Source organism: Crotalus tigris, unplaced genomic scaffold, assembly GCF_016545835.1.
Source record: "Crotalus tigris isolate CLP2741 ecotype Arizona unplaced genomic scaffold, ASM1654583v1 scf7180000018180.527342, whole genome shotgun sequence".
Classification (NCBI taxonomy): Eukaryota; Metazoa; Chordata; class Lepidosauria; order Squamata; family Viperidae; genus Crotalus; species Crotalus tigris.
Window position 1 is genome coordinate 257,060 of NW_024096868.1, and position 20,153 is coordinate 277,212.

At 39.9% G+C, this 20,153-nt stretch overlaps 2 protein-coding genes across 4 annotated transcripts in view; one reads left to right on the top strand and one right to left on the bottom strand.

Moving 5' to 3' along the window:
- Window positions 1-2,853: 2,853 nt before the first annotated feature.
- TMEM100 (transmembrane protein 100) lies at window positions 2,854-19,997 on the bottom strand. 3 transcript variants are annotated; one of them, XM_039348810.1, is made up of 3 exons: window positions 19,846-19,997; window positions 13,558-13,726; window positions 2,854-5,183 (listed from the first exon to the last, which is right to left on the bottom strand). In XM_039348810.1, exon 3 carries the CDS (start codon window positions 5,110-5,112, stop codon window positions 4,708-4,710), a length of 405 nt encoding a protein of 134 aa, XP_039204744.1. In that variant the 5' UTR covers window positions 5,113-5,183; window positions 13,558-13,726; window positions 19,846-19,997; the 3' UTR covers window positions 2,854-4,707. The 3 variants fall into 3 exon arrangements, with proteins under 3 accessions (XP_039204744.1, XP_039204745.1, XP_039204746.1); XM_039348811.1 differs by lacking the exon at window positions 19,846-19,997 and adding an exon at window positions 18,683-19,230; XM_039348812.1 differs by lacking the exon at window positions 19,846-19,997 and adding an exon at window positions 14,126-14,491.
- The window catches only part of LOC120310420 (phosphatidylcholine transfer protein), a 29,412-nt gene continuing 24,504 nt past the window's right edge, over window positions 15,246-20,153 (top strand). Inside the window, exon 1 of the mRNA XM_039348807.1 lies at window positions 15,246-17,890. Within this exon, the coding sequence (XP_039204741.1) occupies window positions 17,849-17,890 (42 nt within the window). The 5' untranslated portion in view covers window positions 15,246-17,848. The remainder of the gene's footprint in view (window positions 17,891-20,153) is intronic.

Consider the following 20,153-nt stretch of genomic DNA (forward strand, 5'->3'; position numbering starts at 1 on the left):
TGAGAGGAAATTTCTGGGGCTTGATTTTACATTTCTCTAGACACAGACCATTTCAGCACTAGTTGTAATTTAAAAGTTGCAATCCTATTCACAAGCAAATTTTACTGGACAAAACATAGGGCATTTCAGTTGTATACACAACTGAGCTACAGGTTTGCTTCCATCTGCAAGAAAACAGATTCTTAATCAACTATACGGTTCTATCTTTAAAATGTAGGACTACAATGGCCAATTTCACAAACATCCTTTTGCTATTACATTCTTACAGCGCAGGATGTCATGGCCCAACTCAAAGTCACATCTTTTGGTTTGGAAACTTTCAGTCTATTCCCAGATGAATCTTACACACTGAGGAAGGAATGACACTTTGAACATGATCGGATGGACTCTGTTGTTACTACTTAACATGCTAACATGCCACAGAACTGAGTCTTAACACTGGAAATAGGCTGAGATGCTTTCACTCAAGTCCTGGACATACCCCAAATTACAGCTTCTTTGGCATGTAGAGAGATAGAAGAAAACAGAATTCCGAAACCAACATCGTCCCTCACCTCAAGTGCTGTTTTGAGGTACAAGAACTTATGTGTATCTGAGGTTCATGATTTGTATTTGGGGGGACAAATTTTTTTGACCAAGGAACACATCTCTGCAAGCATAGTCTGATTGGGAGTCGGGTTACATCAGTGAAGTTCAATGGCAAAGCAACAGTGAGCGGAGCAGGGCCATCCTGTTTCTGGCATCCCTTTTCAGTCTCTCTATTGCAGTGTTTCCCAAACTTGACAATTTTAAGGCATGTGGACTTCAACTCCCGGAATTCCACAGCCAGTTCTGGGAGTTGAAGTCCTCATGCCTTAAAATTGTCAAGTTTGGGAAACACTGCTCTATTGCCCTTTTGCTCTTTTACTCCTAGAGAGGAGGCTGCCAGGGAAAGTTGAAATCACTTACCCAAAGTCTGAAGTTTGTTCCCGCAAGAGGCTGCTGAAATTAGGTTGAAGGTATATGAAATTAAGCAATGAGCCACATGTGCTACATATTGCCTCTCTCTCCCCTTAAGCCCAATAGCTGTCAGCATCAACAGATAGTCCTCTTTACTGCTACTTACGAAGATTTACTTACATTGCAACAGACTTGACATTTCCAAACTTGAAATCAGTGCCTGCCGGTGAATTCCACAAACTGTGATTTGACAGAAGTAGTGGTTTCTTTCCTGATTTTACAGGAAAGTTTAAAAGCAATTCTGCGTGTTTATATAAATTACAGCATCTGTCTGGAACATCGCAACTACGAAAATACATCCACTTTTTTTCCTGTTCTTCATGAAGTCTTTTATTTGATTACTTGCATCCCTTTTCTTATCTACCGGTACAGTTCATGCATTATATTATAGCCCAAGACTTGTCTTTTCTATAAAAGAAATGCACTTGCTATTTAGAAATGAGAAGGCCTTACTAGGGAAAATATCCTAACTTTGAAATGTAGTCCTATGGGAAACATTTTATTTATTTAATTTATATGCTGCCCATCTCATGGCTTGAGGTGATTCTGAGGGGCTATAATGTAATAAAATATATGGCTATAAAATCAATTAAATATAAAAACAGATTAAAAGTACAAAAGATTAAAAGAAACTAAAAAAAAAAAAAAACAAGAGTTTGGAGTGGAGAGGTGGTGGGTGCTGCTCTGTTACTACACTAGCCATCTCCAGCCAACAGCTTTTCTTATGCCAACAGTTATAGCCAAGTTATAAGGCATTTCCTGAAGGCCAGGAGAGGGGAGATAGATCTCACTTCCAGTGGCAAGATGTTCCAAAAGGCAGAAAAGACTCTTCTCCTAGAGTCCCCACCAGCTGCAAGTCCTTGCCTGATGGAGTCTGCAATAGGATATTTTTTTTCTAGCATATGAAGGATGGGCTAATCCCATTGAGGAAAGATGGTTCTTCCGATATTGTGGATGTATGCCATAAAGGGTTTTAAAGATAGTTAATTCAACACCTTGAATTAGCTGAAAGCAGATCAGCAGCCAGTATAGCTTGTGTAACAGTGGTGTTACATGTGCTACCCTAGGAGCCTCAAAAATCTCTGCACTGTTGCATTCTGGAACAATTGTAGCTTCCAAACACTCTTCAAGGGTAGCTCCATGTAGAACGCATAATCCAAAGGGGAGATGACCAGAACATGAATGACTGAGCGCAGGGCCTCACAATCCAGACAAGGATACAGTTGGCACACCATCCAAAATTGTGCAAAGATTCTTCTAGCCATGACTGCCACCTGGTCTCTGAGCAGGAGTCACAAGTCTAGGAAAATCCCCACTCCATCCAGAACTATAGATGATAAACCTCCAGATCCTAAGACTCCACAGCTACTCCATCTTACCAGTGTTCAGTAGAAGCCCGTTGTCCCCCATCCAGACCCCCATAGCCTCTAGGTCAGTGGTTCTCAATCTTTTTAGACCGGCGACCCTGGTCATGAGCAGGCGGCACGCATGTGCGGGGCCGCCCCCTGCGTGACGCGCATGCGCAGCGCTGCCCTCTGCACGACACGCATGCACGGCGCTGCCCCTGCGCGGCGCGCATGCACGGCGTGACCCCCTGCGCAGCGTGCGTGTGCAGCACCGACCCCATGTGCCGCCCCCTGCACAGCGCGCATGCGTGGTGCTGCCCCCATGCGCCGCCCCCTGCGCCGGCTGAAAAAAAATGGCGGATCGCATTGTTTGGCAACCCCCATGAAATGGTCGTTCGACCCCAGGTTGAGAACCGCTGCTCTAGGTACTGTGAAAACACAGCCACATCATCACTTGGTTTGCCAATGAAACATAGCTGGCATCCACTCTGAATTAAATTCAACAATCTGCTAGAACCATTTTATTTGCATTTAATTTGTATATACCTTTTACTATTTCAATTTGTGTTTGATTTCAGCTTTTTAAAATTTTACTGCTTTAGGCTTGGTTCATACGATCTTTTATTGTATTTTAAGTTGTTAACATAATTTTTGCATACACTGCCCCATACATTTCTTAAATAAAGATGCAGAACAGAAAGTTCAGCATTAGCAGACTTTTAGAGGTTCAACTGCATTTAATAATCAGTAATTGTACAAGCTTTCAGGGACTGGATAAAAGTTCCATCTGCATTGTTCATTGTACTTCCTCTCTAGTTTCACGTGTTCCTTAGAATTTCAGTGGGGCAGGGATGAACAAACTACACTGAAGCCATCTCTGGCTGGGCATTCGTATTATTCATACCTGTACTGGTCTTCTGGGATGTATCTGTACAAAAAGTTCCAGATCAGAATGGAAATAACTAAACCTTGTGAAGCTCTAGCAGCAGAAATTGTTTATTATTTTTAAAATGAAGGGTTCATTAAAAAAAATATCAAAACCACCCCAAAGTGCTAAGTATGAGGGCATTATAATAAACTTTACAGAAAAAGTGACTTCTAACTATACAGGTATTTTGTTGTTTACTTTGGGCTAATAAGCATAGAGATTAATTTGTGTCTAAGTATTAATCCCTCTCCCCTGAGCACCCAAAATTAAAAAAAAAAAAAAGTTTGATATTTCTCTTGAAAAAGTACCATACATTTCTTAGGAACAAAACAAAGAGTAGAGAAGTGATCTGAGAATTCACTAATGCAGCTACTTTAGGCCTTAAAAAATACGTTGATGAAAGAAATATATGAACTTTTCATCTATTGAAAACATAATGCCACAAAATTGGAGGAGAAAGCCATGAGCACGCTTTTGGCACTTTTAGGTGTGTTCTAATCACCTTCAAAATTTTCCTGTTTTCAACATTATCCAAGCATTCAGAATAGCTTGGAATAATAATAAAAAAATCTTTGGTGCAAAAGACAGGACTGAGGAGGAGGGCAGGTAAATAACATTTCAAGATGGGTTTGCCAAATGGATGTAGAAGGAAAAAGGGAATTGCTTTATTTGCAGCCCTTTGTAAATCAAGCAAACATGCTAATCAATGAAGCATGCAATGAAATTGCTATTTTCAGTTTGGGAGATGGTACTGAGGCAGGACCTCTTTGTTCCACACAAAGGTAAACAACAGGTATAAGCTGATTTTTCAAGGGGAATGAATCTGAAGTAGAAAAACAGCTGAAGTTAGGTACTTCCCTGCCTTTTGTAGGAAAGAAAAATGTAGAATTATTTACCACTATAGTGACACAGATTTATTTGCAACTCTTAGCCATGATAGAATTGTTCATAGGCTCCTCTTCTCAATCATTTTCAAAGTTGCTTCTCAGGAAAGTAATTCAAGGTAAGCTCTTGTTACATATATATACTTGAAACAAATAATTCTATGAAAAGAGATAGCTGATAACAAAGAATTATCTTGTTCTTATGTGCATATATTTGCATCATCAATTGCCTACTGCTATCTTTGACTATAATAGATTTTCTCATCTTAGCTTGGCTTGCTTTTAAGTTTATAATACAAATGGGGAGAGGGGTAAATGAGGATAGGAGACTAAATGGAAGGAAGAAACTACTAAACCTAATGCATCTTGAAATATGTTTATGGATACCAATTATTCCTGATTTTGCAAGAACTCTTTACTTAACATTGATCAATCCAAACAGTCATTAATAAAAGACATCCTGTAGCCCAAATGAAAATAAATAGACGTGGGCACTCTGTGACCCATTGCATTCTCTTTCTTTTTTAGCCTCTTGTTTGTAATGTAGTTCTTAAGCAAACAGGTTCCTCTGGTTAGCCACTAGAACCGTCTGACTTTCACGCCTCTTGGTCTTCTTGTGGTGCTGGCGGATTTTCCAGCATAACGCACTTGACACCAGCAAAAAGAGTCCAGATGACAAGAGAATCAAACCAAACACGGAGATGATGGATCCATGGGAGTTGAAGCTATATGCCACAGCAGTGACCACCACCCCTGCAATGAGGATCACCACCCCAAATGGTATTGTACAGCGGTAACAGGAGAGTTCAGCTCCCCCTGTAGCAGCCGTCAGTTGGCATTCACTCACCAAAGGGACAGTTACTACCCTGTAGTCATTGTTGTTGCTTTTTTCCTGTGTTGCACACTGAGGACACTTGGAACTTCCCAAGATCTCTTTAATCGGCTCATCTGTCATCTTGCAATCTTTGACTAGCTTCTCTTACATCAATGCTGAAGCTTGAATGGGTGTCGTTTGAAAGGTTTCAGCTGTGAAAAGGAAATGGATTTGAATGCATGAATATTTCTGGATTACCTCTAGAAACAGGATGGACAATCTGCAGCCCCACATCTTTTTAACTCCCAGAGCCCTTCCTAACCCAGAGTCGATAGCATTTTGAAATGAGAAAGCAAACTGCAATATAAGCTATAAAAGTCTTAAAATAACATGAAATCAGTTGCAGCATCCTAACCCCTGTCTCGCAAATCCAAGAATAACCTGGACCCTCTTATCTGCCACAACTCTTCCTATAGGGCCCCTTATTCTTTCCCATATAATGTTAAGACCATAGTTCACTTCCAGATCACCATTGGGAGAGAGAAATCAATTTTTTCCACAGCTATTATTATTAACCTGGGAGTAATTGGCAAGTTCTGTCATTTGCCTATGTTGAAAGCTGGGAGAAAATGAACCTTTCAAATGTAATTCAGAGCCATCTTCTGTGTTTCTACATTTTTAACTTAAATCTCAGACATTTCTCTACTAAAATTTTGTAGTGATTCATTTGTAGTAATTCAACAAATGTGAGTTAAGAGTATAGACTTTAGAGTAGCAAAAACGGCATAAGAAAACATTTTTTGAAGGTAACAGGAATTCTTTGTTAACTTCTGTAATAATCGTTGGAATAGTTCAACATAAGTGCAACTGGTTTCATTTAAATATTATGGCATGAATGGTATCATAATATTAAAAGATACAAAAAAAAAGTATCAAGGCCAGCAATTTCTTCTACATCTCCTCTACAGGACAGGGATAGTTCCAACTTGCTCTATAACACATCTATAGTATTTTGCATGCAGAGTAAAAAGATCCCAGGTACAAACTCTGGTCTCTCTAGTTACACAACGTATCAGACAGCAAGTGAAGGGAAGGTCCTCTGCTAAAGATCTTTTTTTTCTCCATGAACAGTGGTAGATCACTTCTTCCAATGGCCCTTGCTCTTCTTTATAACTTATAGTATATGTTATGTAGGACTGTTGGGAAGGGCTTGGTTAGCTGTGGTGATCCAAATATAGAACGTTCCTTGTCTACAAAATTTCACTGGCTTCAATTCTGATTAATGTATTTTAAGTTATTTATACAATTTTGGATTTTTAATAGAACATACTAAAAACCTAATATTATGTTCCTTTGTAGTGACTGCTGTGGAATTGTTTAATTAATCCTGAAGTTCCTGATTCAGACTGGGTTTGAAAAAAAAGTAAAGCAATATAGGTTGATCTGGGAATATCACTTAAAATTTGATTTTGTTTTTAGTCTGAGGGTTTCCAGTAATCCTATTTAAATCAAGGAAAGAGAAAGAGTTGGTATAAAATTGTCAAGTTTTAACTTGTTCATGTTAGTGCCTCAATCAAACTAACTAATATATTTTGCAGGTATCTTTTACTTATTGAAAACATTGACTCTGGGCCTTTCCAAATCTTAAGACACTTTCTAGCAATGAAAGTACAAAATTATTTGTGATTTTTCAGTCTATTAGACTGCATAGCTCACACAAAGCAAACTGATCCCCTACTGTTTGTATATGCAGCCTTCTCCTAGTGACTAGTCATTTGCAAACAGTCATTTCCTTCAGATAAAAGAAAAGCAGAGAGCATGACTGTTTATAATACCTGTTAATTTTGGCTTTTACAAAATCACTGGGATTTTCCCAGGTATGACCTGATCAGCCTGGAAAACTCAGTGGGAAAGAGGTAAGAAGGAGAAAAATATTTCCAATTTAAGGCAACGGAATCAAATACCTGTTAGACCAGTGGTTCTCAACCTTCCTAATGCTGCAATCCTTTAATACAGTTCCTCATGTTGTGGTGAGCCCCCCAACCCCCCCTCCAGCTGGCCGGGGAGGGGGGTAGGAAGATTGCTCTGCCGGCTCCGCCCAGCCTGGTTGGAGAAGCGCCATTCCTCTCCCTCTTTCTCTCTTTACCCTCTCTCTCTTTCTTTCCTCTTTCTCTTTTCTCTCTTTCCTCTTTCTCTCGCTCTCTCTCTTTCCTCCTTCTCTTTTTCCTCTTTTCCTGTTTCTCTTTCCTCTTTCTTTCCTTTCTTTCCTCTCTCTCTTCTCTCTCCCTCTTTCCTCTTTCCCTCTTTCCTCTTTTTCTTTCCTCTCCGTTTCTCTTTCTCTCTTTCTCTCTTTTTCTCTTTCCTTTCTTTTTCTCTTTCCTCCCTTTCTATTTCTCTCTCTTTCCCCTCTTTCTTTCTCTCTCTTTCCTTTCTCTTCCTCTCTTTCTCTCTCTTTCCTCTCTTTCTCTCTCTCTGCTACGGCAGCGTCGGGGGTCCCCGCCACCCCCAGCCCAGCCTCCGCCGCGTCCTCAGCTGAGTGAGTGGGGAGGGGGAGCAGGACAGGAGGCAGTGGCTGCGTTGGCTGCTGGTGCATCATCGGGGGTCCCCGCCGCACCCACGCTGCCTGGCCTCGTCCTCCGTCCATCGATGGAGCCGCGGTGAGGGCTAGTTCCATGTGGCCCACCAGCCCCTCTGCCAGCCTGGCTGCTCCCCCCCAGGCACCCCTCTTCCTCCCAGCACCCGCCCGAGCTGCTTTGGGGGCAGCAGGAGGAAGGAGAGGAGAAGGGCGAGACAACCGCTGTCGCCGTCCCCGCCACCCCCCACGCTGCCCGGCCTCGCCCTCCACCCATCCGATGGAGCCACGGTGGGGGCTGGTGCCGTGTGGTCCACCAGCCCCTCCGCCAGCCCAGCTGTTGCCCCCCAGGCACTTTTGCCCTGGCGTCCGCCCGAGCTGCATTGGGGGCAGTAGGAGGAAGAAGGGGAGGAGGAAGAGGATGGCAAGGAAGCCGCCGCCAGCACTGGGTCCCAGGAGGCGGCTCTCCTCTCCTACCTTTGCTGAATCTCCTTCTTCCTTCCCGGCAGCCTGGACTCTGGCATGCCTTCCTGGCCAGTGGGTCCAATGGTCAGGCTGGCTAGGGATTGCAGTGGCTGGTCTCCCTTGGGCCGCGGCTTGCAGGAGGGTTGGCCCGCTCAGCGGAGCCTCCAGCGGGCCACTCCCAGCAGGGATCCCGGGGCTTCCCCAGGCAGCTCCAAGGCCACGAGGCCCTGGCTGCGCTTCTCTCAGGGAGTGAACCCAGGCGCAGGGCCACTCAGGAGCCCTGCAGGAGGTAAGTCCGCCTGAGAGAGTGAGAGAGAGAGAGAAGGGAAGCGAAAGTGCCTCTCTCTCTCTCTCTCTCTGCAAATGGCGGAGGAGGCTGTGCGGAGACGGATGCGGAGCGGTGTCTCGGTTCCTAAGACCATCGGAAATATGTGTTTTCCGATGGTCTTAGGCGACCCCTGTGAAAGGGTTGTTCGACCCCAAAAGGGTCGTGACCCACAGGTTGAGAACCGCTGTGTTAGACCAACACCCTTATTTATACCCTAATTAGGAATAATCTCAGCATAAAAGTATTTTAATGAAATATTCATTCCTGTTTTTGGAGAATAACTGAATGTGAATTAATCTAGCACAGTGGGACTGGAGTGATGCTACAATAGTGCTATACCCCATTGAATGTCTATTTTACTACTATTCTTAGATTTTTATCTCATTTTATATTTCGTTAATTTAAGGCAGCAAACATACCTAATTTTCCCAAGTCCTATTTTCTTCACAACAACTTTGTGATGTGGGTTGGGCCGAGAGAAGGATCTGGCCCAAAGTCACCCAGCTGGCTTTCATGTTAAAAGGAGGCCTAAAACTCACATTCTCCTGGTTTCTAGGCCAGCACCTTTACTATCGCATCAGACTGGCTCTCCATTTCCCCGTTGAAAGGTGCCATTTGCAAAGTAAAAATCACATAACAAGGTTTGTAGATTTTTATTTAATATTAAACATTTTAGTTTAGAATACGTAGCCTCTGCCTTATGAATAAACTAGCTTACTGTACTTGCACACACACACACACACCACACCATGGCCATCAAAAATTGAATACTTATTTTTAATTTACTTTGTAATAAAGATTATTTTTCATTCAGTAATAAAGGGGGAAATATGGTTTCCATATTCCCAAAATGCAGATTTGATTTTTTTAATTAAAAAAAAAATACTGTTGCATTCCATACTCATTTATACCCACCAATCTTTATTCATGCCCGATACTTTGTCTAAATCAATAGATGTCATTAATTGGTACAAAATATAGCCCAAATAAGCAAAATCGTATTTTTTTGCAATCTCCTAAGGCACAGAAACACCAAAGATTGCTTAACACTGTTTTCCAGGCATTCATCATCACTGGCCAATTTTAATTCTTACAGCAAATTTTTGGGTGGTGAGTCAGTCCATAGAAACTACTGCATACTACCTTTTGTAAGCTTATTCCCATTTTAAATTAACCCACTTCCCTGCTTCCTAGGTTTGAGAGAGAATGATTGGCCCAAGCTCACCCAATTGGCTTTATGCCTAAAAAGGGACTAGAACTCAAGTCTCCTGGTTTCTAGCCCTATCCCTTAATCACTATATTAAACTGGTTCTCTACCCTACTATAGTGTAGATCAGGGATAGGCAACTTTGGCTCTTTTATGACTCGTGGACTTCAACTCCCAGAATTCCTGAGCCAACCATGCTGGCTCAGGAATTCTGGGAGTTGAAGTCCACGAGTCATAAAAGAGCCAAAGTTGCCTATCCCTGGTGTAGATGTAGCAATACGTTTTTACTGGTTTCTATTATAAAGATATAAACAACCCAAGTTTAATATATTACAAAAAGAGAAAGGGCTATGAGCAGCAGTTTCCAGTTCAAGATCTTGTATCTGTATTGAAATATTGAATGGCCAGATTGTCCTACAGACAGAAACCCACAGACACTAACAGTCCTATAGGTAGAGACCCACAGACACAAACTACCAATTATACTGAGAATCTAAACAGCTTAACAATAGTGACAATATTTAAAGAAAATGTTATATAATTAATGGATAATATCAGCTATCAAGCACCATTCTTCACACTTTTTCTGTTGGACATACCTTGAGAAAAAAAGAATTCTATTTAAGAGGACAACTATTTTCTCAGTCATAACCAACAGTAAAAATGCCAACAAAAAGTTTAAATTAAAATATTTGTCCAAGTATCTCAAAAGGATGCACCCAATTTTCCCAACATATTATATATTGTATAAATATATAATCAAAGGTGTATTTGATACAATTCATCTTGCAGTCTCTTTATTAGCAAAATAAAAACACTTTGCATTTTATATTCATGATATGGCTATAATCTAGTAAGACCTACCAATGCAGTTGTTTAAATATTACATGGCATGACTCATGGAGACGTGTTTCCAACAGCACACAAAGGAATAAGGATTACAGGTAGAATAACTTCAATAGTCAAGGACCAGCCACAACATCTTATGAAAAGAAATATATAGCAAGAGAGGCTCACTACTGATATCCATTCCAACTCAAGGTGCTCTTGAAAAGCCATGCTTTAATGGCCCTTCTTAAAACCAACAGAATGGAGGACAACCTAATTTTTGGAATCTGCTGCTCCAAAAATGAAATCTGGGATTGAGAAGGTTCATTCCCTCAGTGTCTAAAATGACAACCCTTAAAAGTGAGAGCTCATCCTACCATAGAAGAAGACAATCCCATAAATAACCAACTCTAAGCCATAGAGGCCTTTAAAGATGACATTGAATAATACCTGGAAAAGAATGAGCATCCAATGCAGCTCTTGAAATAGAAGTGTTATTTGGGAGATAAGTAAGGTTTTCTCCACTATTCAAGCCAATGCATTCTGAATCAGTCTGAGCTTCTGGATGCTCTTCAAGGGACGCCCCACATATATCGCAGTAATTCAACCAATAAGTAGCTAAGGTACAAGTGATCCAGAATAATGTCTGCCAGTCTTGAGATCATCTGACATACCAAATGTAACCAGGTCAGATTTGCCATTGATTCTTTGTCAGAAGCTGGAAGTCCAGAGGGACTATCAGATTATGAACCAGTTCCAAAAAATGAAGTAAAATCAAAGATGGAATGTCTCTGGTACTGAAAATTCTCCATGTCCATTGCTACTTTGTTTTGTCAGGGTTGAGCCTGAGTCTGTTCCTTCTTCACCAGATCCTAATTAACCTTCAAGGACTAGGACAAGACTTCTTGTTCAGCCCAATGTCAAGATATATAATTAAGCATCATCAGAATACAGATGATATGTAACTCCATGCCAATGAATATCCTCCCCCAGCAGCTTCATGTAGATATTAAATAGGAGGGATGAAGTATCAATTATTACTACTGACTGAAAATTCCCCTTCAGGAAGGAGGAAAATCACAATAAAACAATGTCCCCTACAGTAACTCCTGAAGTTTGGCTACAATAAACAGAGGTATCAAAAACCATATAAAGGTACAGCAAGACCAAGAGAGTCACACTTCCATTATCCCAGGCTCATTTACAGGCCTGAAATGAGACTGAAAAACATCTAGACGGTCTATTTCCTCCACTGTTCTTCAATCTTATCGCTATCCTTCCCTAAAAAGAGAATGTTAGAGACTGGACAATAGTTATCCAAACAGAGCTAAATTAAGTGATAGCTTCTTAAGAAGAAGGTACACTACTACCTTTTTTAAGACAGAGAGTACTACTGCCTCTCTCAAGGGTATTTTAATCACTACCCAGGCCCAGCCACCTAATAGCTCCTTTTCACCAAGCAGTTCGATAGATATCCAAACCACAGGTGGCAGAGCCAATACTGTGAAAAACATTGTCCCCTTCCTCAGAGCCAAAAGAATCAAGGATTGATCTTGCAAGGAACAATCTTAGTTACCTCAATAGGATCTGCCCACTTAGCACCCAGTTCCAAGTGGATTTGAGTGATTTTATCTTTCTCATCTTTACTTGATACGGTAAGGGTAACTTTAAAGAGGCTACTGAATAGCAAACTATGGATGAGTAAGATCAGATAAATACTTTAGCACTCATATTAGCACATGTAACCTCAAGCTACACTCTTATAAGATCCAGGAAGGCTTGCTCTTTGTCTGTTCCTGACATCGTGGACTTCAACTCTCAGAATTGCTTTAGGTGTCTCTTCTGCTGTTTCACTTCCTGGAGGTTCTCAGTAATCCAAGGAGTTCTCATGAACTGGTGTTTGGGAAGAAGCCACCTAGGTGTAATTCTATGCAAAATTGCTGCTGTCCAAGTATTTCCAGCTGGAGAGCAACACTTCAGCACAGGGACCCACCAGTGTTTAGAAATCCCTCCAAGCATTCTTTGGAAACCAAGTAGATCCATTATGCTCTTGGGCCAGGCCAATCAAATGAGTCTATCCTCCTGTTTGGTACTGCTTGTCAGATTCATAGCAATTAGTTATCTGACCACATTAAAAGGCAGGTGTTAACATTTATATATCACATTTGTTCCGAGCAATCATCAACTCTAACACATGAACTCCTACATGAGCTGGGGCTGTGACTCATAGATTATCCATCTATCCCAGTATCATTTATTCTGATAGTAGCTCTCCAATATTTTTGGCAAATAAGTTTCTGTATATCTGATCTTTAAAAAAAGCAAATAAAAATGAATAATGTTTTGCTTTCTAAAGAAGAAAAAAGAAAACTAGTCAACTCTAAAAGTGAGCAATACAGGCTATGAGGTTAACCTAAAAACAAACCTAGAGATTACAAGCTTGGTTGTCAATTGGATAATCTCTTGGATATCCTTTTATGACAGGTCTGGTTTAATTACAGTGCAAGTGTCATATGTCTGTTGCATACCACAATAAAAAAACTTGAGTTAAGCTATTATACCATATCATCTTTACTATCCATATCTATACTGCTGTCACTTCTTCAGTTCAGAAAACTAAAGGTATCCTTAAACAGAGGCCTCAATATTTTTATTAACTTATTATCCATTCAGCAGCATCAATGTATGTCATGTTCTGCAGAGTTTTCTAAGCAAGTTATTTCCCCTCAGAAAGATTACTGTTTAGCAACTGAGAGTGAGAAAATCAAGATAATACACACATTGGAGTGCCACTTTCATTCTTTAAATATGACTTATAATGCTTTCTTCCTTTCTCTTTTTTTGCAAATGCATGGTTCTGTATTTTTCCTCTTCCATGGGGCAAGTGTGAATATCAAAATTTCTTCAAATCAGAAGAACAGAAAAAATATCCCTGTGATAGAATACAAATTAGGGTTGTACACATCAAATGTTGTACTATAACATAAATGGATAAAAAATATAGGGCAGAGATTGTTCATGTTAATATTAACACACATGTTTAAAAAGCTTATTGAATGATACATTTGTATTTATTTCTTCAGATATTGAGTTATAGTGATGCACATTTTTTATTTCTGATCTAAGACCATAATGATTTATTATTGTTCATGCACACAAGCAATAGCCAGCTCCCACATACTGTACCTCTTTTGTAAAACATTTATCATGGCTTGTTTTAGCAAGCAACGGTGAAGGTTTATTCCAGAAATCAGACTTTTATTCTCCAAATCAGTTGATGAACAGCAAAAATTGAGGGCTTCTAAGTGTTTTTGTTGTTTTTTTCTTGTGAAAACCAGACACTCTACAGTGGGACCTAGAGAAAAGAAATTGGATAGAATGATAACTGCAAAAGTATGAACTTACACAAATGATAGGAATATTCAATATAAGCAACAGCAAAAACTTTTTCACACACACACATACATACGCATTTATGTGTAGGTGTGTGTGTGTGTGTGTGTGTGTGTGTGTATTCATTCAGGATTTCTGCTTACTAAATAAAGTATGCTGTGCAAAATTTATTAGTCAGACCGTACTGTAGCTAACAGCTCCTAAGGCAGGGCAATATATGACAAATAAGCACATACATCAATCAAATTAAAAAGAACATAACTAGTTTTGGTGGATTTTTGTTAATTAAATCCTGTTCATTAAAAGAAAAAAAAATCAGGAAGTAAACACTACCAGTTATCTCCCTTTCCAAGGGAATTACCTTTCTTTGGAAGAATTCAACATTATTCAGCCCACCAGATTAGAATTCCACAGAATAGACACCAGAGCTCTAGAAGCTCCATTATTTATGCCATTTGATCTGGTAACTTCATCCTTGTTTGTTCCTCATCAACAGCTCCAAAGAATTTTTTCAGCCTAGCTCATCTGACCAGAGAGGCCTCGAATATGACAGCGATCCAGAGGGAACAGGAAACACAAATCACTTGAGCAGCTTCTCTTCACACCGCATTTAAAATAAAACACTTGCATTTCTCTCTGTGAAGTATAGACTCTACCTATAGATAGCCCTGTCCATAAGGAAAATGAAAAACTACTTCAGGTAGTAGGAGCAAGATGCCAATTTCTCAGCTTGCCATCCTGTTCTTCTATGCTATCTTAGGTTATGGTGAGGTTAGAAAGAGATGTGTCCCTCATTGTTTTTTCTTAGCTTGCTAAGTCGACTTGTTGCTTCGGGTATGGAGGCAGATGGTTGTCCTGCTCAGTCCTGAAAGCAAGATCTTGTCAGTTTCAGTGTGTAGAAGAAGAAAAAAGGACAATCCTCCTCTTTGCTCTCTTTCAAGCAGATCCCATTTAAAATGACAAGCTTTCTTGAACACCTGCATTTCTAACTGCTACATCCCAGATTGACGCTTTTCATGATTTCCCTAAGCAAGGAAGAGCCAAAGCGGTGTCAGCTAGAGCAACAGCTGTGAAACCACAAGGCAGTCAGGTTAACCTTCTGAACCTGCAAAAGATCTGCTACTAAGCTTACTCAACATTCCTCTTCTCTGCCTGAAAGGCTCTAGAGCAGTGGTTCTCAACCTGTGGGTCGGGACCCCATTTGGGGTCGAACGACCATTTCACGGGGGTCGCCAAACAACGCAGTCCGCCATTTTTTCCCCCTTTTCCTTAGCTGTGCTACTCCCTTTTATTCTATTGTCTTTTGAAAGCCAATAGAATAGACTCTCTTGAATAGAGTCTAATTCTATTGGCTTTCAAAAGCCAATAGGAATTGTCCAGGCTGTCTCTGCCCTGCTGAGCCCACCAAAAGTCCCATTCTGAAAACGGTGCTGCACCAGTTGAGTAGTCCTCGATTTATGACCAGTTGAGTAGTCCTCGACTTACGACCGGTTGGGGGTCGCGGCATTAAAAAGGTTGAGAACCACTGCTCTAGAGGACACTTTGGCCAGTTCAACATTGCAGGCCAAGGCTTCAGACCAAGCTAGCAAGAAATGTGAGGAACAGATATAGAGGGATAACTGCCTCCATACTACCTGCAGTGAATCAAAATACCATGCTGGGCTGATCCTGTTTTCTGATGACAGACATCCTTACTGTAATTGTCAATGATGTATTCAAAAACACAGCCTTGACTATTAACATTAAAATATTTTCTTGTATACGAGTACAAGAGTGAACTTTCAATAACAATGTGGTATTTTCAGATGCATCGGAGTATAACTCCCATCATTTGCAGCTAGAGTAGCCCCTGGCTTGTAGTGATGGGAAATGTAGTGCACACATCTAGACAACGCTTGCCCATAGATGGCTACTATCTGGCAGTAAGACATCTGCAGTAGCAGTATAAAAAAGAAAATGCACAAGTGTTTTTTTGAAGACTGCAATTCATGGACAGCGGGGGTGGGTGGATATCCTCATCTCATAATTTGCTTTATGTTTAGGAGTTATAATGCTGTTAACAGTTCTTATGTGTTCTCTCTTGCTCTCTTGCTCTTTCCCTCTCTCTCATTTTCTTTTTCTTACACATAAAATTCACATTTAGTTTAATAAAAGGAGATTCAGATTTACAAAACCTGTTAGAGATCTTGGCTCCTTGAGGAAAAGGTCTAAATGCATAGACTGTGGCTTTGCACACTGATAATATATCCTAAATTCTCTTTCATATTTCAAAGATTAAGCAAGTAGTTCTATGAAAGATCTCTTATTTCCAAAAGCTTTGAGAATTTTCTGAAAAGCCAATCCTGAATTAAACAAACAGATTATCTGACCTGTTATAAAGTTCTTATATTTCACAGAATTGAAAGACAGACAAAATTTAGGACTAGACATGTTCAATAAAATCCAATTTCAGTGTGTGTGTGCTGCCAAAGCAAAGAATAGCTTTTCCACAGGTTAAAGGTACAGCATTTATGCTTCTGAAGTGCAGATAAAATCACAGCTCCCTAAAAGATCATCTCTTTCCCTCTTTTCAAGGATGAACAGGCTTGTTTCAAGTATCTCTTATGACACTTCATATTTATAATGTCCCTGCTAGCTAGCTGACTGGATTAGTCAAATGAGGAAGATGTATATTTCCTGCTTGTGGGCTGCTCTTAGCTGAGAAGGTTGCTAAGTGTGGCTGTGTGGCAACTGCTATAGGAGGATTGTGCATCATTCTAATGCCAGACTTTTTGAATTGTCTAGGTGTTGCTATACACATTATTACTTAAATTATTTTCTGTCTAAACACATTAGGTATACACCAACATTCTGCCAAATATTTTAATTAAACAAATGTATGCTATAGTCCTGCCATTCCAGTTAAAATGATGTTGGCAAAGTCTAATTTCTTAATATTACAACTACATAAAAGTATCACCCAAGACAAACTTGACTCAAACAAAAGCACAGAATGAGCTATGGTAACTCTTCACATTCATACATGGCTTTCATCACCTCTGAGACTAGTTAAATACAGCAGAGCTCTAAGGGAGAACTGAAATATCTACAGCTTATTCCAAGACAACTTATTACAAACTGATTCTCAAGTATAAAGGATGCATGAGCAGAAGATTTAGTAGCCGAGGTCCATTTTTGTACACATTATTTATGATGTACAAAATACATAAAATGCGGAAATAGCTGAGCTCCTGAACAGCTTTTCAGTTGAGCTTCTGGACAGTCATCCAGTCATTCAGCCAATCCTCAGTTGGCCACAGAGCTCCTTGAATACTATACTCTTAGGCCAGTCAATTGAACCTATAGTGAGGGCAAAGAAAATCACATCTGCCCTGTCCTGTGATGTCTGATTTAGCACTATTGCAGAATACAAACTCCATCAGTACAGAGGACATTGGCGTGAAAGCCAGATAGATTTATAACGTACTGAAGTACACACCCACAACAACCATGGAACATGCAGACATGTGAGCCAAATATTGAATAGTTTGGCAGCTTTTACCACATTCTGAAAACTAAAGAGAAGGAGGACCATTATTCTGTGGTAGAGCATATAGTTTGAATGCCCAAAACACTGAATTTAATTCATAGCATCACTGAGTAAAATTTTGTATGAACCTGTCCCAAATTATGAGCATGACCAGTGTCTGCATGAAGTATTCAAAAATAATCAAAATCGTACAAGCAAAAAATGTAAACCTTGTTCATCTAATCAACTCCAGTATTTTTTTTAAATAAAGTCATTATTTCTGATCAAGAGAATAGATATACTTGTGATTCTATAACTGAATCTCCTATTCTAACTGTATCAGTTCACAAGCCCATATGCTTGTAAGCATTTACAAAGATCGCACTTTATATAGAGCAATCTTAAAATTAATAATTAATCTGAAGTAAAGTCTTGCTGATATGAACCAAAGAAACCTGGACCCTAGAAATGATCTTTTGGCCTTCTTTCCTCATCCCTCCTGCCAGGAGATCCTCATTTCAATATTTACTGACTTTTTCTGTGTAATTTTCTTAGGATATATTTTTCTGCCCAAGGATGGAAAGAGACAACACCAGGATTGTCACAATCTTGAAAGAGGTATGATTCTCCATATACTAACAGTGCTGTTAAATGTTCTTCTTATCTTTGGTTGGACAAGACTTGCAACTTTTAAAGCATGAGTGACTTTAGGAACAGAGCCTGTACTGGGGAATTATCTTCTTGCAAAAACAGCTTTCCCCTTTGGTCTTTCATGCCAGAGAAAACAATTCCAGTCTGTTTTTGTAAACCTTTCTTTATTCATTCCTTTGCTGCCTCCAACATTTTCTCTATCCCTACTTATCTTAACTAAACTGCACAACTTTCAGGTACTTCTACATCCTGACCAGTATCAATCTATTTGTCATCCTTAGTGATGTTTAGCAGAGATTGTAATAGCAGATGGGGAGGGGGAGTTGTTTATACAATATTTTAGAAAATCCAATCCCGGATGAAATATAGCCCCAGATTATTTGAAGAATTGAAAAAAAGTAAAAGAACTGTTAAGTATTAACTGTGACATTTTGTGGAAAGAAGATTAAAAAGAAAGTTATGGCTTCCAGGAATGTTCAAGGCTAGATATTTTAAAGTAAAGTAAAAAAAAGTAAAGTGAAACACAGTAATATTAATGATGGATCAAGAACTGAAAACCTTGCTGAAGATAGCATTTATTGGTAGTTATAAGGGGTTGCTTTATTAGTAAGTAAGTAAGTAAGTAAGTAAGCTCTGCTTCATTGAAAGAGTTTTACTTCCAAAACATCATGTACAAACTCGATGGCATAACAATATTATAAGAAATCAAATTTTCTCTCCTATCTGTATTTAAAAGCTATAAATAAAATATATACATACCTGCTGTTGGGTAAGAAAACCAGAACCAAAAAATCCTTCAGCACAGAAACCCAGACAACAATCTATCTGCTGCTTCCTTGCCTTCTACACACACACACACATACACACACACAACTCATTTTAGCATGAGATCCTTTAATAGACTTCATCATGTGTAGACATACAATTCAATTTGTGTGCTGAGAATCATTGCTGCATTCCCCAATCCAGGCATCAATTTAACATTCATCTAAGTGCATCTTGCATTTAAAAAAAAATTCAACTACACTTGACCTAGCTGAGGTACAGAATGACACTCCACTTCCAACAGTCCAGACATCAACCTCAGGATGGTCAAGTAACACTTAAATGCAAATTAGACCACTATATTCAGCTGCATTTCAGAAGGTTATCGAGACCTGAGTCTCCAAGAAAAAGAAAATCCACAGGAAAGTAACATTTTGCCTATTATTATTCCTGCCCTTCCCTAGGTATTCCCGGGATCTGTGTAACACGATTCCAAAAGCTAGTTCCGGTTGTGCGGTCCAAACTTTTACACGCCTGTCTTTAAGCCCCATTGTAAAAAATTAAGATCCTATAATGTGAGGCAACGCGGTTTGGAAATCTAGCAGTGAGGAAAGCGGGGCCAGAGTGGTAAATCAAACCCTTCGCTCATCGTCTGTAGTCAAACGGACGAATAAATGCATGAATAAAATATATCGCGGGCCGCTTATTTCAATATTAAGAATGAAAGAAAGCAGCGCGGTCATAGAAGAGTTTCGATTGCTATAATGTCATATCTCTAAATGCCGGGGAAATGTAGCCTAAGGAGAGATCGGAGGGAAAGGGAAAAACCTTATCTGAAAGCACTTATCCTTTTCAAAGTTTTTTTTTTTAAAAAACAACAACTGCCTATAGCTACTGAGGAACAAAAGGGGAAAAAAAGCCACATTAAAAATCCCGATTGCGTTTAATATCCCACCCCTGAAGTTCCCCGGTGCTCTATGGTCTTTTTCCAGGTTTTCCCCTCTAGTTCCCTATCATAACCGAGAACCGGAGTTACTTTTTAAAGATAAGCTTATTTAGGAAGGGGAGGGGGGGAGTCTAATGCCCGGAAAAGTTTCCACTAGTTCTCCCTTTAAATCCAACCCAGGAGCCAAAACCGAGCCGTGTGAGCAGCTTACCTCCGCTCGATCAGCGAAGAACTGAACATACACACTTGCCCAGAGCACTCCGAAGAGGGCGAAGCTAGGGATGGTAAACAAACGGCTGAGCCAGAGCTTAAAAAAAAAAAAAAAAAAAAAAATCAAGGGACCGGAGTCAATTTCACAAGATTAAATGAAAAGGGTTCTTGGAGGGAACAAGCTGCTGGGAGGGTAAACTTTACTAATTCTGGGTGGTCTCAGTCAAATCACCACAAAGGGGCGCCTGGGGAAGCAGATCCATCATTTGCTAATGAAAGAATACAACAGCAGGGAAACTGAGAATTGTT